General features: G+C 52.6%; 1 protein-coding gene across 4 annotated transcripts in view; it reads right to left on the bottom strand.

Annotated features, from left to right (window-relative positions):
• The window catches only part of kcnq3 (potassium voltage-gated channel, KQT-like subfamily, member 3), a 29,760-nt gene extending 15,050 nt beyond the window's left edge, over positions 1-14,710 (bottom strand). For 2 of the 4 annotated variants that reach the window (XM_086043637.1, XM_086043638.1), the window contains exons 1-2: positions 13,988-14,710; positions 13,029-13,454 (exon numbers count right to left, since the gene is read on the bottom strand). In XM_086043637.1, coding sequence (XP_085899763.1) covers positions 13,029-13,309 — 281 coding nt within the window. In that variant the 5' untranslated portion in view covers positions 13,310-13,454; positions 13,988-14,710. Of the gene's footprint in view, positions 1-13,028; positions 13,455-13,987 lie in introns of those variants that run through there. The other 2 variants (XM_086043636.1, XM_086043639.1) reach the window with 2 other exon arrangements.
• Between the last annotated feature and the right edge of the window lie 371 nt (positions 14,711-15,081).

The raw sequence follows: 15,081 nt of genomic DNA, 5'->3' as shown, positions 1-15,081 counted from the left end.
TTGTGGTTATTCCAGCTGATGACGAGGCGCTCCCATCGGTGCCGCTGACTCAGCAACTTCCCAGCTGATGCTGCGGGAGAAGCGGCGCCCCGGTGTAACCTCGTCTTCGGGAAGGCCGGACTTTAATTGCGTTTCATTTCCTGCTCCCTTAATTAGCGTCTAGTCCGCGGGAGGAAAGGAGGCCGAGGAACGGTGCAGCGGGCGAGTCGCAACGTCGCACAATCAATCAGAGAGATGACGAGAAAGGAGCGCAAAAGAAGAGAAATGCTCACGCGCTCACGAGCGAGAAGCCTGACGTCGATGAAGGCCATCCATCCCTCATCAATCAAATTTCACACTTTTTTCCCTGCCCACCGTCCATCAAACTGACGGACGGGCGCCGGATGACCGCCAACTGGCCCGCTTCCATCGCCATCTCGTAGAGCGCCAACATCCACGAGGGATAAACAAATAATAAGCGATCGGGGTCGTTAGTGCTCGTAAGCTAACGAGCGCTAACGACACCGCTAACAGTAGCCACACGCCGCGTACGAGTACAACTTTGACCGTCGCAACGAGCGCAGGAGCCCGTTGGTGCCGGCGGGTCGCGGGAGCGCGTTGGGAGCGAGCAGGCGGCCGGTCGGCGAGAGCGAGTCGTGAGCTACACCTGGACCACAATGGAGCCGCGAGCCGCGAGGCGGGAGCGGGTCTGCGGCATATCCAGTCGGTGCGAGCGGGGCCGGACGCCAATGGCTCCGGAGTCCCTGGACTGAGGAAGAGGCCGGTCGAAAGCGAGCCGGGAGTGAGCGTGTTGGGAATGAATCTGGAGCAACGTCGCAAGTATGGAGAGAGTCGGGGAGTCAGGAGAAAGTCAGCAGCAATTTGGAAGTGAGTCAGTGGGAGCTAGTTGAAAGCCTGGTACCGACTGGCTGCCACTGACTTACTCCCTCTGACTCAGCTCTGACTGACTAGCAACGCAGGAGTGAGTAGCGAGTTGGGCAAAAGTTCGGACCCAATGGGTGCGAGTCAGTCTAAATGTAGTCTACGGGAGAGAGTCGGTAGCGAATCTGGAACCAGGGCAATGTTGCTGCAGTCCCGCTCCAATGAAGAGCAAATGGAGAGCACGTACGTTGGGAGCGAGTCATCGGGAAGGCGTCGGCAGCAATTTGGAAGTAAGCCGGCGGGGGTGAGCGAGGAGCGAGTGGCTTGCAGCTGAGCGGGCGGGCCCCATGAGCCGCTCCGGACTCGCCGGCGAGCCCGACGGTCCGCGGGGGCCGCTCGGCAGCGACTGCGGAAGCCGGTCAAGGCGCGGCGCTCCTCGACCGCTCCCGCTCGCCACCCCGTCGCATCAACCGCCCGACCCCCCCCCCCCCGCCTCTCGGCCGCGCTCGTCGCGACTCGGCCTCACCTGACGGTGACGCTCGTTGCTGCGGAAGGAACATTTTGTGCGGGAAGGAGCGGCGCTGACGCGCGCGCAGCAGAGTGGCGACTCTTGTGGGAAATGACGAGCCTTATTAAAAAAGGGGGAGACTCGCGCCGCTGCGGCGCTTCCGTCGGCCTGACTCGTGACTCGGCCGGTGTGACTGTGAGGCTGAGACTGTGACTGTGGCCAGCTAACCGGGGCGACGTTTGCCCTTGGCCCGACTGGGATGGATGGATGGATGGATGGATGGATGGATGGATGGCCATTCCTCCCAGTCGGATCGCGCATGTGGCCTTGTCCCCGGACCCCAGTCCATCCCGAACCCGGCAGCGCCCCCCGCCCGCCCGCCCGCCCGCCCGACTAAACACATTGGCTGAGGCGCATCCCGTTTCCATGGCAACAGCGGCTCTCGCCACTCTCCCGGGAAGATCCCGCAGTCGCCATGGCGACACCCGCTCGCTTCCCCTCTTCCCTCCCGTCGGGGATCGCCGGTCGTGCCTCGTCTGAGCTGGTTTCCGTGGCGACGCGCCACGGCGGGCCGCCATTGGACGCCCGCGGCGCTCGGAGTAAACAAACAAACAAACAAAGACGTCTGCCGGCCGCTGCCTCGTCGGCAGGAACGTTGGAGCAATTTTGGGCATTTTGACGACGGCGTCTCGGTCGTCACGCGCAAGACAATTCCGCAAACTAGTGGAAGAAGTTGACAGAAACGCTTGGGAAACGCTGGTTCTCGCAATCGCATTTCAAAATTTCCACCCGTTTAGTTGACATCAAGAGACGGCCGCGTGCTGGCATGTCGATTGCAAAAGTCCATTGAGGCGAATGAAGCCGGGGAACGACATCAACCTCGGGTGCGCAGCAAATACGCTGCGTACTAAAATAAAACACGCACGCGCACGACTACAAGGACACAACGGGGGAACACGAGCAAGTACAAACAATAACAATAAAACAGGTGATTAGCGATAAGGATTCATAAATGGCGCTAGGCACGCTGGGAAAGTCCTTCTGCTCCTTGTCTTAAGTGAACTTGCATTTCAAAGGCTGCTGAAGGCCAAAAATGTTGCATTAGCGCCCCTACTGGCAACGGGGAGCATGGACACGGCGAGGTCTTTTCTATTTCAACCGCTTGAATCGACGGCGTCGTCAACGGCCGGGCCCATTTGAAAGCGTGCGTTCCAACGCGTCACATTTGGTTCGTCTTGCAATGAGCGGATTGAAGAATCGCTCGAAGCAATCTGCAAAAAGGATCAAATAGATGCTGCAAATACTTGCCCAAAAATGACGTTATGACAGCGATGTGATTCTACTTTCACTTGGATGGAGATCATTGTGCCATTCTTCCATCCGTGTACTTCCACATTGATGGAGCGACTCAATGTGCGCAATCTTCAACACGTTGCAAATATTCCCCTCACAAGGAGCACTGTTTTCCACAATTGCAAAACTTTCACTCAACATTAGTCCCAAATGAGACGTTCAATAAAACCGTTGCCAATCATTCCTGCACAGTCCAAATGTTGAGCTGACTCGGGACTTCTTTCCAACACAATTGCCACAAAGTCCACATTTGGCACAGTGATGCGCCGCACTTTTCCACCTTTTTATGATATCAGCGCGTCCTCCTTCAAGGTTTCTTGAGCGATTCAAAGCATTCCAACAACAACAAAAAAAACAAAAAACAAACACGTTTGCCACATTTTTCACCACCACTTGTAGACACATCGGAGCTGATCTCCCTTTCCTTGGACTTCTTTGGTCTGATTCAAATCATTTTGAGCACAAAATCGTTTGCACACCCAAACATTCCCATGTTGCCCAAACGCCTCCTTTTTGCAGTGAAAAAGGTGTGAAAACTCCCCCAATGAAAGCAGTTGGCCATTCTTCCCACCTGCGCCAACATTCCTTGACCAATTGGAAGGATTCCAAGTCCAAATGATGTCGCTCATTCTGACATTTCATTCCCCAGTCAGCTTCGTCTTTTCGGCAAGTTCTTCACAAATCGCATCATCGTTTTTTGCTGACATTTTTTTCCCCCTGACCCACGAGCCGAATATCAACTAAATGCCTTTGGGCTAAACGCTTTTGTGGAAAAGCGTTGGAGCGTTTCTTCAAGGTCGCTCGATAGGAGGCTGCCGGCGCGGGACGGCGGACCTTCCGGCTGGGGCTCACGGCCGAGGCGGAATTGAGTAGCGGGAGGCCGAGTGACAAAAGTGGGACTCATCAAACACACCGGTCCGACTAGTGGCATGCGTGCGATGAGGACGGAGAGCCTACGAGTGCAAGGAACAAAGCAGTCAGAAGCAACGAACCAAGCAAGCACGCACGCATGCACACTTTGGGACTCTTCAGAGGTCCAAGGTCGCATGTGCGCACGCGTCGTCCCGAGCGGGCGAGCGTCAGGGCCTCTGGAAGCTTTGAAGCTGTCACAGCAGGAACCCCAAAAAGTTCAGGGACAAAGAAGCAAAAAGTTGCAATGAGCCCGCCATGATGTCAACGCACACGACGCAGAGGTCGCCCGTCCAATTCGCTCGAGGGAAGCAAATGACGCCCAAAACACTCGGCTGCCATCTGATTGGCTCGCCTGCTTCCAGCAGTCACATCACGCGTGCGAGTCACCGCAACAACCACGCCTCAGGATGATGATGATGATGATGACGACCACCACGACGATCATGGAAGGTGGCGAGAACGATCATGATGAAGATCGTGATGAAGATGAAGAAAAGGGAAACACAGGTGATGACAAATGAAGAACATGATGATGATGATGATGATGATGAAGAAGCTGTGACCATGATCAAGTTCGGGATGATGATGAAGATGGGCAATTTGATGAAGACCACGATGAGGCTAATCAAGCCAGTCTTGATGACCAAGGCGATGATGATGATGAGAGGGCTGATGAAGATGATGTCCATCGATGATGACGAAGGTAACGATGAAGACGATGAGGCTGTTGAAAATGATGACGATGATGATGAAGAAGAAGAAGAAGATGCTGCTGCTGGCGCATTTTTTGGGTTAGTGGGCATTTTTAGACGTGGTTGCCAGGCAACTGAGACTCTTTGTTGTACACTACTGCGTCATCCTGCCTGCTGTACACACACAGTGGCAAACGTGCGAAAGAGACGCGTGAGCGTGTTCCATGTCCGAGCGTGTCACGCGTGCCGGCGTCGCATGACGAGGCGATCTGCCGCGCGCCGCTGCGTGCGCGGGGCTCAACTTGATGAGAGGGGGTCCAAAGGGGGAGCGGATGGGCGGGCGGCGGTCACCGTGGCAACGGGTCTGCTGGTTGCCGTGGCGACGGAGCGCGCCAGATACCAGCGGGGAGCTCATCAGGTGCAAAGTGGCCGTCAAAGCGCAAGCGAGCGAGCGAGCGAGCGAGCGGGCGGGCGGGCGGGCGGGCGTTTGGCGGCAGCGACGTGCGTCTGCTGGCGGAATCCAGATAAGACGCAACAGCCCAACACGCTAACGACGCCACACGACACACTGCAGCCCGACAACTCCAAGTATGCCGGTACAGAGTCGAAGCCAGCAAGGCCTCGAGCGCCTGGCTCAACAGCTCCCCAAAATCGTCGGTCGTCTTGGGAATTACCCTCGAAAAGCGGCCGTTTTCCCAGAAATTCGACACCTCCAAAAGAAATGATATCTCAGCCCCTGCAGCAGAAAGAAACATCATTCCCAAAGATTTTGAGACTTTAGACATGTGGCTTGCGCACAGGCCCGACTTTATTCACCTTTACTCTTTCAATCGAAGATGTAAAAATAACTATGTTTCATTGAAAGAATATCGAGTGGTAATTACCATCCTCTATTTTGTTACACGGACGTCCATATCGCCATCGTCTACAAACGTATATCTTAACCATATATCACGTTCGACTGGTTCTACCGGTTCAAAGTCCGCCAGCGCATCGTCGATATCACCGCCGTTACTCATTTCCGAGGTGCCGCGATCGACGGCGTCCGCCATTATGACTCCAAAGAATTCCAGAACATCGTCTGCGGGCTCACGTCGCCGTCACGTGTGTATTGTGACGCATTTCATTGGTTCAGAGGAAAAGAAAATGACAAATACGCTCTCCAGGCTTTAAGGGTAGAAAAACATTCTTTCATGGGTTAGCAAAAACGTGTGTGTGCCTGTGCGTTTGTGCGTGCTCGATGATTTCTGTGCAGGAGTTTGCTTGTGTGTTTTATGCGTGTGTTGTTCAACTGTTGTGAATGTGTGTACAAAATGTTGTTCTGTGGTAGCAGCTAGCTAGCGCTAAGCTAACCCGGGAGGGCTCACGGTCCAAGTTTGCAAACTTTCTTGTTGCTCGGACGGCGGCGGAGGCCAACAACGGCGGTCGCGCACTGCCAAGATGGCCTTTATTGATCGATGGCTGATCACTTTCATTTCATGCCCATTAGCCAGCTAAACATTCACATCCACGCGCAAACACTTCTGGGTGTGGTACTTGACGTGTGGACGTGACGCTGATCATCCTGGCTCAGCCTGACAACCACGGAGGCTCTCTCTCCTCCCGCTATTCCTAAACGGATTGCAAATGTTGTTTTTCACGCTCTTCTGGTCCGCCCCGCCTTCACGCCGACCTCATTGCCGCGTCGTTTGTCTTCTCGGAAGGGGACGTTGCATTGCACGTGCGAGCTGAGGCCGGCCAGGAAGTCGTTCCACGTCTACATTGCAGAATGGAAGACTCGCTGTGTCTTTTCCAAGCGTGGCTCCTTCGGACTTTTTGGTGTGCCGGCTCATAATAGACACGTCGACCGTATTGTTGAAATGTTGTCAAGTCAAACTGGCTTCAGGGCCTGAATTTTCCCCAAATTCAAAGAAGCCCCGCAAAAGGCCAAAAGGAGGCAAAAACGATTTCTTGAGACTTTCTGCTGGCTCTACTCACGAAAGACACGTCGACCAAATTTCACGTCGATAAGGCGGGCGGGCGGGCGGGCTTCCGAGGCAATTCAAAACAAAACAAACAGTGGGTGTGACCGAGGCAATTTTTGTTCCAAGTGCGGATTTTCGCACGGAAATCAACTGCGCATTTTGGTGACTTTTTCCAGTGTGAAATCTCTGAAGATGTATTTGCCCGAAGAATAATAACGCTGGCGAACGAGAGGGCCTCGTGCCGCGAAAAGAAGCTTGGCAAAGAGTCCCAAAAGAGCGTGACAATTTCTTTGGAATTGTCATTTTGAACAGGAAGTGAAAGTGAAAGTGACATCATCATCCCAGTCACCCAGGCACAGAAAAAAGTGCTTGTCCCGTCAAAAACGGGAACATTGGTGTCTTTGCAAATAAATCCAACTTGTAGTGTCAGCATTCTCTGATACCTCCCCCCACACTGACATCGACCGCCCCCCCCCCACACCCCGGCTCCCCTGCCCCCCGCCGTGTCCTCTGTCGCCCTTCAGAAACCCACCCCCACCCCACCCCCGGGCCTGCTGCCCTGACGACGATTTGGCTTTAAAAAAGAAAACAAGTGTGTTCGATATCCTCCAGGCTGACTTTGGCCTCTCACAGGAAGCAAAATGCGGTGGTCTTGTCTGCTGCGCCCCCCGCTGGGCTGCACACGACACACGAAGCCCGCGTTGGGCCACGACCATATTTGGGGACCCAAGCAAGGGTTCACAACGGAGAATCGACTTTTTGAGAAGCTAATTCCGCAAGCCTCTGAATTAGAGTTGCCGATTGATTTTGGGGTGAGAGGCCAAATGGCAAATAAAACAGACTTTTCAAATTTTGCCCTTGTATCCAAATGCTTGTGAGGCTGCAGTTAAACAACTCAGTCCATTTTTTGGTGAGTGATCCGACTAGTTTCCAAAATGTGCCCTTCTGCACTTCCGCCCCACAGTGATGTCACAGTGGGGCCAATTAACATGAGCAGCCCCAAAATAATTTCCCGTAAAACGATTTGACACGAAATGATGTGAAGTACGACGGTTGGATGTGAAATTTAAGATTTGAAATGAAATCATTTGGATTCGACGTCCAATGATTTGCGGGAAGTCAAATGATTGGAATGTCTCGAGGCGCCGGCTTTAATGTCAGATACCGCCTCCGAAACGTTGCTTGATCGATTGCTCCATGAGGTTTTGGGCGGGGCGAGGACTGTCCCCTATCAAGCGAGTAAGGGGAAAGCAATTGGCCCGCCTCCTCTGGCAGCCAATCGGAGATTCTCTGGCGTCCAGGAGGCAGGAAGTGTTCTGCGGGGGCAGGAAGCGGAGGCGAGGCTCCATTAGAAAGCTTGTTTTGGTTTTGGGGCTGGCGCAAGGGAGGGCTCGAGGTGAGGGGATGAATAAATCATGAGGGTCGTTCACGCGCGAGTGCACAGTCAGCGGCCGACGACTTCGCCGGGGGTGGGGAGCCGGGAAATCGGATGCCGATCACGCTCGCCCGGGACTTTTCAGAAGACGCGAGCGGCCGAGTCCTCCATCGCTCCACACGTCCTATTCGATTGGATCGGTCGCCCCATTTTTCAGTCATACGCCAAATAAACAACAAACAAAGACCAAGGCCTGTCCGCTGCGTACGACATCACCATTTTCAAATCATTTTTGAGATGACAAATGACTTTCAACTTTTAATTGACAGCCTCGCTTAACGAAAACGAATCTTTTCATAGAATCCACGTTGGGAAATTCATATCGCCGACTGTCGTAAAAAGTGGCGATAAGCGACAGCTTGACGCAAAAATAAACTGACCTAAGATGATTTGACCGACAAAAAGTTCATGTCGAAAAAGAGGTGCGATGAAATGAGTTGACGGCGAATTGTTGGAAGTCCACTTAGAGCGACAACTTTTGTACATCCAATGAGTTTGACGTCAAAGGATTTGATGGAAAAGGGATTGTTTGTTTTGGAAAATCTGGCACACGAGAACTATCGCATACTGAAAAAATGTACTCAAACTAATACTGGCTACGCTAACAAAATCTCACCTAAAACGAAGCCTTTTCCAAACAACGATAGTGAAGAAGCCTGCTTTGAAAACGAATGAAAACTGAGCCAATTTGAGAAAAAAGCGCAAAACAAAACGTTGACAGGCTGGCAAGTGAATGTGAGCACATGAGCGTGGCGTGGAGGTTTTGGGGGCTCGTTTACAAAGAGCGCCTCTGCAGCCAGTAAGATCATCCTCCTCAGGGTCCCGCCAAAGATCATCTCCCCCCCGACCCGGGCCTCACCCATTGATCGCCTTCCGCGTGTGTGTATGTGCGCTCGCACGCGAGTATCAAGTAGTCCGGCATTGATCGCTAGCGATTCCGTGCGCCTTACGTCCGCGCGCACATGAGGCCTCGGCGCTCCCTAAAAACGTCGCGCTGCTACTACGACGACAGCAGCGGCGGCACTATTAGTACCGCATGGACTGAGGAGCTGGAAGGTAATTGGACATCCCCCAAAAAAGTCAACTTTGGACGCAAAATGAACTGACGTAAAATCATTTGGTTCCGAAAGATTTGGGCGTCAAAGGAGCAGAATAATTAGACGCAAAAAGGTTGGATGTGAAATGATTTCACGGCAAATGATTTCATGCAAAATGAGTTGACGCGTACAGCTCGAGATCAAATACAATAACTCGAATTAGCGGATTCCGATGTAAAAGGAATTGACGTAAAACCATTTGAAATAAAAGGATTGGATGTGCAATGATTTGACGTCAAATGTTTGGCATCATGAGATTAGAAAATCAAATTATTTCAGCAGATTTGGATTCGACGTACATGATTTGACATCAGATGAATTAACGCAAAGATTTGACGAAAAATGACTTGCCCCACCGAACAATTGAGACAGCAAAATGATTTGAGGTCAAACTATTTGACATCAACTGACTTGGAATCAAAATGATTTGAGGTCCACCGGGTAGACCTAAAAAGAGTTCACGTCAGTTGACAAAAAATGATTTGGAGTACAAAGCATTTGACGTGAAGCGAGTTGCTGCAAAAACCATTTGAGGGAAAATCCCTTCACGCGAAATGAAGTGATGCAAAAACATTTGATGTTAAATGAAACATGAACGTGAAATCATTTGTCGTGAGCTAAGTTGACGTCAAGATTTGACGTCAATGTGTTTTGACAAAAAGGTTTTTGACAGAATGACAATTTGACATACAAGGATTTCACAAATACGGACTTGGCATGCAACCGTACGACGTTGACGTGACAAAAGATCAGATTGTATGTACGTCAGAAGTGTTGTCGTAAAAATGTTTGGCGGAAGGTGATTTTCCATCCGAGCGTTTGACGCCAAATGAGGGTCAAGGCAGCGCATCCTGCGGTGAGTCATGCTAATTAAGTACAGTATGTCCTCTTCGGAGCAATCGTCATAAAGGATGTCTTGTGCCGAGCGGTCGGAGCAATCGTCATAAAGGATGTCTTGTGCCGAGCAGTCGGAACAATCAAGTAGGTCTCCTGGCGAGTAAGCCCAATCATTCACAATCAAGTGGCGTTGTTCCGCAGCTGAGCTTGCCGCCCATCGACGCCGCGCCGCTCGGACGTTTGCGCCGGAACGTCGCGGCCGCGTCGGGTCCTCCGTCGCCCGAAAGCGCACTCGCGATTCGCCTTGAGCGCGACTCTCCGGTCGTCATCTCGTTCGCCTCCCGCCGCCGTGCGTCCGCGCGAAAACCGACGCGTTGGTCACAATTCAATTCATTCGGGAATAAGGCTGCAACAGAAAAGGTGGACAAAGTGCTTTCCGGAAGCACAAAGTAGTCCACTTAAAGCCAGTCGTATGACTTAGTCAATTTAAAGTAGTCGAGTGACATGATTCTGTCCATCGAAAGAGTCACAAGCCGGAGGCAATTTTAAGCAAGTAGTTTGGCTAACGTCATCCAAGTGTGAGCATGCTTATTAGCATCTGTTAGCATGTGTAACAACGTGGCTACATGAGCAAGTTCAGCCTCATGGCTAGTTGTTTATTTGCATATTGATCATTGCGACTTACACTCAAAGTTCATTAGCGTGTCAAGAAGCTAATGTTAATGCTACGTGTTAAATAGCAAGCGTAGCTACTGACGCGCTGTATAACCAAAGGTCATTTCTCGATGTTGCGCTTCTGCTTCTCTGCGGGTTCTCCTTCCTGCCACATTAGCACGTAGCTGGCTAATGTGGCGGGCGGGCGGGCGGGCGGGCGGCCGACCTCCCGGAGACACTTCCCGCGCGCGCATGAGTGCCTTTCGACTGCCGCCGGCATCCTGCACGCCGCCGCTTCACAGACAAGTCCCGACGGGAACATCAACAAAACGGAATGCGTTAAAACCAGCTAATCGCCTCCATCGATCCGGAAGTGTCAAACGTGACAGCCAGACGGCAGCTGGTCATTGCGCTATTTCATTTCGGTACGTTTGATTAGACGCCGCTAACGACTTCCGCGTTCCACGTGAAATGACCGCAAAGCGACCGCAAGCAATGCTCCTTCAACACCGGCGCCGCTTCCTGACACCCTCGCATTGATCAGGGCGTCGTAAGGACACGTGATGGGCACACACTCCGAAAAGCCGTCGCGTGGTCGGCGCAGGTTGAAATAAGTGAACCCCCGTTGCCCCCACCCCCCACCCCCGCCCCGCCCCCACTCCACTTTGGCCACAAAGCGCTTTGAGTGCACAAAAAAAGTGTTTGAAGCAGGAAGAAAATGTTGGGGAGCGCACAAAAGATCAAGGCCCTCGCAAGGCCGAAAAGCCGTCGCGTGGTCGGCGCAGGTTGAAATAAGTGAACCCCCGTCGCCCCCATCCCCCCCCCCCCCCCCCCCCCGCCCCCCTCCACTTTGGCCACAAAGCGCTTTGAGTGCACAAAAAAAGTGTTAGAAAGAAGGAAGAAAATGTCGGGGAGCGCACGAAAGATCAAGGCCCTCGCAAGGCCTGGCCTGCGTCAGCTGATTTCTGTCCGCTCCGAAGCTTGACTGGGAACATTGCGCCCTGCCTGTCCGCGACCCCCCGCAATCCCCGCAGCGATTGAAGGCCAGCCAGCAGGCGGGCCATTGGCTCATTACAGATGAGTCCGCCCGGCCCACTCGTCAATCATCCTCATCCATTAAGTCACGGGACTCAAAAACGACCAAGTCATTGTGATTTGCTTTCAATCAATGAAATCACAGGACTCGCTTCAAATCGACATAAGTCACCTACTTTGCTATACGACGACTATGTCGGGCAATTTGCAAGCAATCCACTGAGTGACGCGACTCGCACTTAATCACTCACGTTACCCTTTACGCTGACAAAGTCGTTCGTCATTTGAATCGACTTGAATCAACTGAATCGAATGACTCATTGCAAATTGACCGAGTCAAGTGACTCACTTGAAATCGAAGAGTCGTAACACCTTTCGCACACTGAGTCATGTGACTCTTTGAATAGACTACTTCGGTCAACTAAGTGACTCATTTATAGTTACTAAGTCATGTAACTCACCTTAAATCAACTAATCATTTGACTCTTTCAAGTCACGTTACTCTCTTTAAATCGACTAAAGCCTGTGACTCTTGTCATAAACTCCAATCAAGTCACGCGACTCTTTGAACTGACTACTTTCAAGCTGACTCAGTGTCGGGAGTCTGAATCGAATACTTTGAAACTGATTCGGACTCGCTTTCGATGGACTATTACGTCGCGTGACACACTTCGAATCTATTAAGTCGAGTGACTCTGCAAATTGACTACATTAAAGTCATCGTATGACTCTTTGAATCGACGACTGAAAAAGTTATCCGGCCTTTGAACGGATACTTTAAAATCGACTAAGTAACGTCTGGCTTCAAATCAACGACTTGAAATCGACACAAATCACGTGACCGCTCACTAGAATTTCACCTTGGCCGGCCGGACTCAACCGAGCTGGCCGGGCCGCAAAATCTCCCGATTGCGTGACGTCATCATCGGAAGCTCGGAAAGCCATGCGGTCCGACGGCGGGACCCGATCGGAATCGAGGCTTGGAAAGAAAGCGGACGTGCTGAGCCGCGGCTATTACAGGCGAGCGTCCGCCCTGTCGGTCTTGACAAGTGGAAAGGCGGCCCATTTGCCACGCACGCACTGCAGCAAATTTCCCCGGCGCACTGCATAAACTGTAAAGAAGCTATCGGTAGTGTTGATGTTTCGTGACTGTCAGCTGTCGCGGCGCCGCTCCCGTGACGATGAGGAGGGTGACGATGTCGCGCCTTGGCTGTCAAAAGACGGCGACAGCTACACATACGGAGGCGGCCATATTGGAAGGATCGGACGGCAGACGCGCGCCGACGGCTGACTCACTCGAGTGTCATCGCGGCGGCATTCCTCGCTCGCCTTTGACTGGCGTTTGCCCGTTCCGCGGCGACAATTGCTCTGGATGCGGCGCGGTGGGAAGAACGAGCGACAAGTGTTCGAGTGTTCGCGCGGAATCCCCTTACGCACGGAACTTGCGGCGCGGCGTTGTCGACCACGTTCATGTGCATGTGGCGAGGGGCGGCACCAGAGTGAAAGCAAAGTCAACAAAGTTATTGGCTGTTGTAAGTTGACCTCTTTCTGCTGTTACGCAGACATGCGCTTGTAACACGTTTGGAGCGTTGGCGGGGCCGAGACGATCAATTTGGGGGGTGGGACCTGCCCCCGCGGCAATTGTTTTGAACGGACGGGGCGACGGGCGGCGTTACTCACACGAAGGCATGGTAGAGGAGCGCCCATCCTCGGGGTCTCTCCAGCGCGTCGTAGATGAGGTTTTGAATCCTCCTCTTGCGGGCGTTATTCCTCTTGGCGGGCCGGCTGTAGTTGAGGGGGGTCTTGGCCAGGAGCCCGATGGCCGTGCCCTGCGACCCCCGCTTGTAGTCCGCCGCCAACAGGGCGCCATCCTTGCACCCCCCCACTCCGCCCTGCCGGTCCGGGGGGTCCTTCTTGTGGTCCTCCGAGCCAGTCGCCGCGCTCCTGGACCGCAGTCCCATGGTCAGTGCTGCTTGGCCGGGTGGGGCCGCATGCCATGGTCCGGTCCGGTCCGGTCCGGTGCGGTCCGGGTGCCCCCGCCCCACCCCGTGCCCTCAGCCCGGGCTCATTTAGGGATGCCGGGGGAGGAGGCGCCGAGAGGCGAGGCTGTCGCCAAGAGATGCACGGGACAAAACAAACAAAAGTGGCATCAAGTCACGGAGGAGGAGGAGGAGCGTTGCTGTCAATCAATCAAAATTGGTATAACTCACCACGACTAGAACTGCATTGAAATTATAATGGGCAACGTCAATTCTAACATATATTTCTTTTTTCTGTAACCCCCCCCCCCCCCAAAATGTTTCTTGAGTAAGCGGGGATATGCTGCAAATAAACGCTTTCCACAAAAAGCGGTTCAAGAAAAGAAAGACAAATCAGACAAACGTCCGCGAATATGAGAATCGGCGGACCGCCAGACCGCGAGTATGCGAGGGTCCACTCTATTATGAGTAGTAGTATTAATGAGCTTTGAGACGAAAGCAACACCTCAACACGCACGGCAGACAAAAGAGCTGGAGGCGCGCGGTCGGGCACGCGTGCGTCCGAGCTCACGCACGAGCGAAATCAGAAAAACATTGTTGTTATCATTTTTTTTTAATTTTTTTTTTTAAATTGGGAGAAAACAAAGAAAGCAAGCTCACCGGCGTGCATGGCTCGGCTCTCTCTGCCTTCCTGCCTCCATGCAGCCCGCGCACGAAGGAAGCACCGCAGCGAGGACGGCTCGCCAACAACAAAAAGAACAAGAACCGGAGCCAGAGGAAGAGGAAGAGGAAGAGGAAGAGGAGCAGGGTGGAGACGGACGGACGGACGCTGGGGAGCTGGACGAGGAGGAGAAGCAAGGAAGGAGGAGTGAGGAAGCAAGGAAAGAAAGAAAGAAGGAAGGAAGCAAGGAAGCAAGGAAGGAAGGAGGTCGATACTGGAAGTGAAGCAGAAGCGAGAGACGAGCGGCAGCGGCAGCAGCAGCAGCGTGGACGCGGCGTGCGCGTGCACGCATCAACACGGGGGTGAGTGCACGCGCAGGAGCAAGACGAGCAGGTACACCTTGCTCACCCCGGGGACGGGCACGCGCACCAGCGCGCGCGCGCGCGCGCGCTTGGCCCGAAGGAAAGGACAGCACAGGTGGGCAAAACAAGGCAGGACATCCATCACTCCACAATCAATCAAGCTCACATTCACTCATCGATTGCTTGTCAATTGGGGGGCAGTAAATGCCGAGCTGGATTTACACACGTGCACGCACACTCACAGCCTACATACACGACCCACACGCTCATTGGGACAACACAGCAAGTGCACACAACACACGTACAAAAACACTGACATACAAGCACACACACACACACACTAGATATAAATATATACTGTATACACACAAACATTCATGACACACACAAACTTGCATGTCTGTGCACACTACATACACTCATACACACACGTACACAAAACCCAACTGTGAATTGCTTCTTCTTTGGGTAATTATACATTGAAAAGGAAATTCTTTGCAAATCCCCCCCCCAAAAAAAATAAAAGCAACTCTGCTGAAATTGGAATGGTTTGAATCTGTGGAGATGGTGAAAATTGGTAGGGTAATCAAATATTTTATAACTAGATGATGCAACTTCCGGAGAAATTGCGTGTGAATGCTGAAATGATGAATGAAATCACGTGGGATGGTTTCCAAAGATATGGAATGATGTCAAATGACTGCAATGAGCTGAACAGTCTGAAGTTGGAA

This window comes from Filicampus tigris, chromosome 10 (assembly GCF_054856515.1).
Source record: "Filicampus tigris isolate MCC_2025a chromosome 10, RoL_Ftig_1.0, whole genome shotgun sequence".
NCBI classification, from domain to species: domain Eukaryota; kingdom Metazoa; phylum Chordata; class Actinopteri; order Syngnathiformes; family Syngnathidae; genus Filicampus; species Filicampus tigris.
This window is presented reverse-complemented; position numbering and strand designations above follow the sequence as displayed.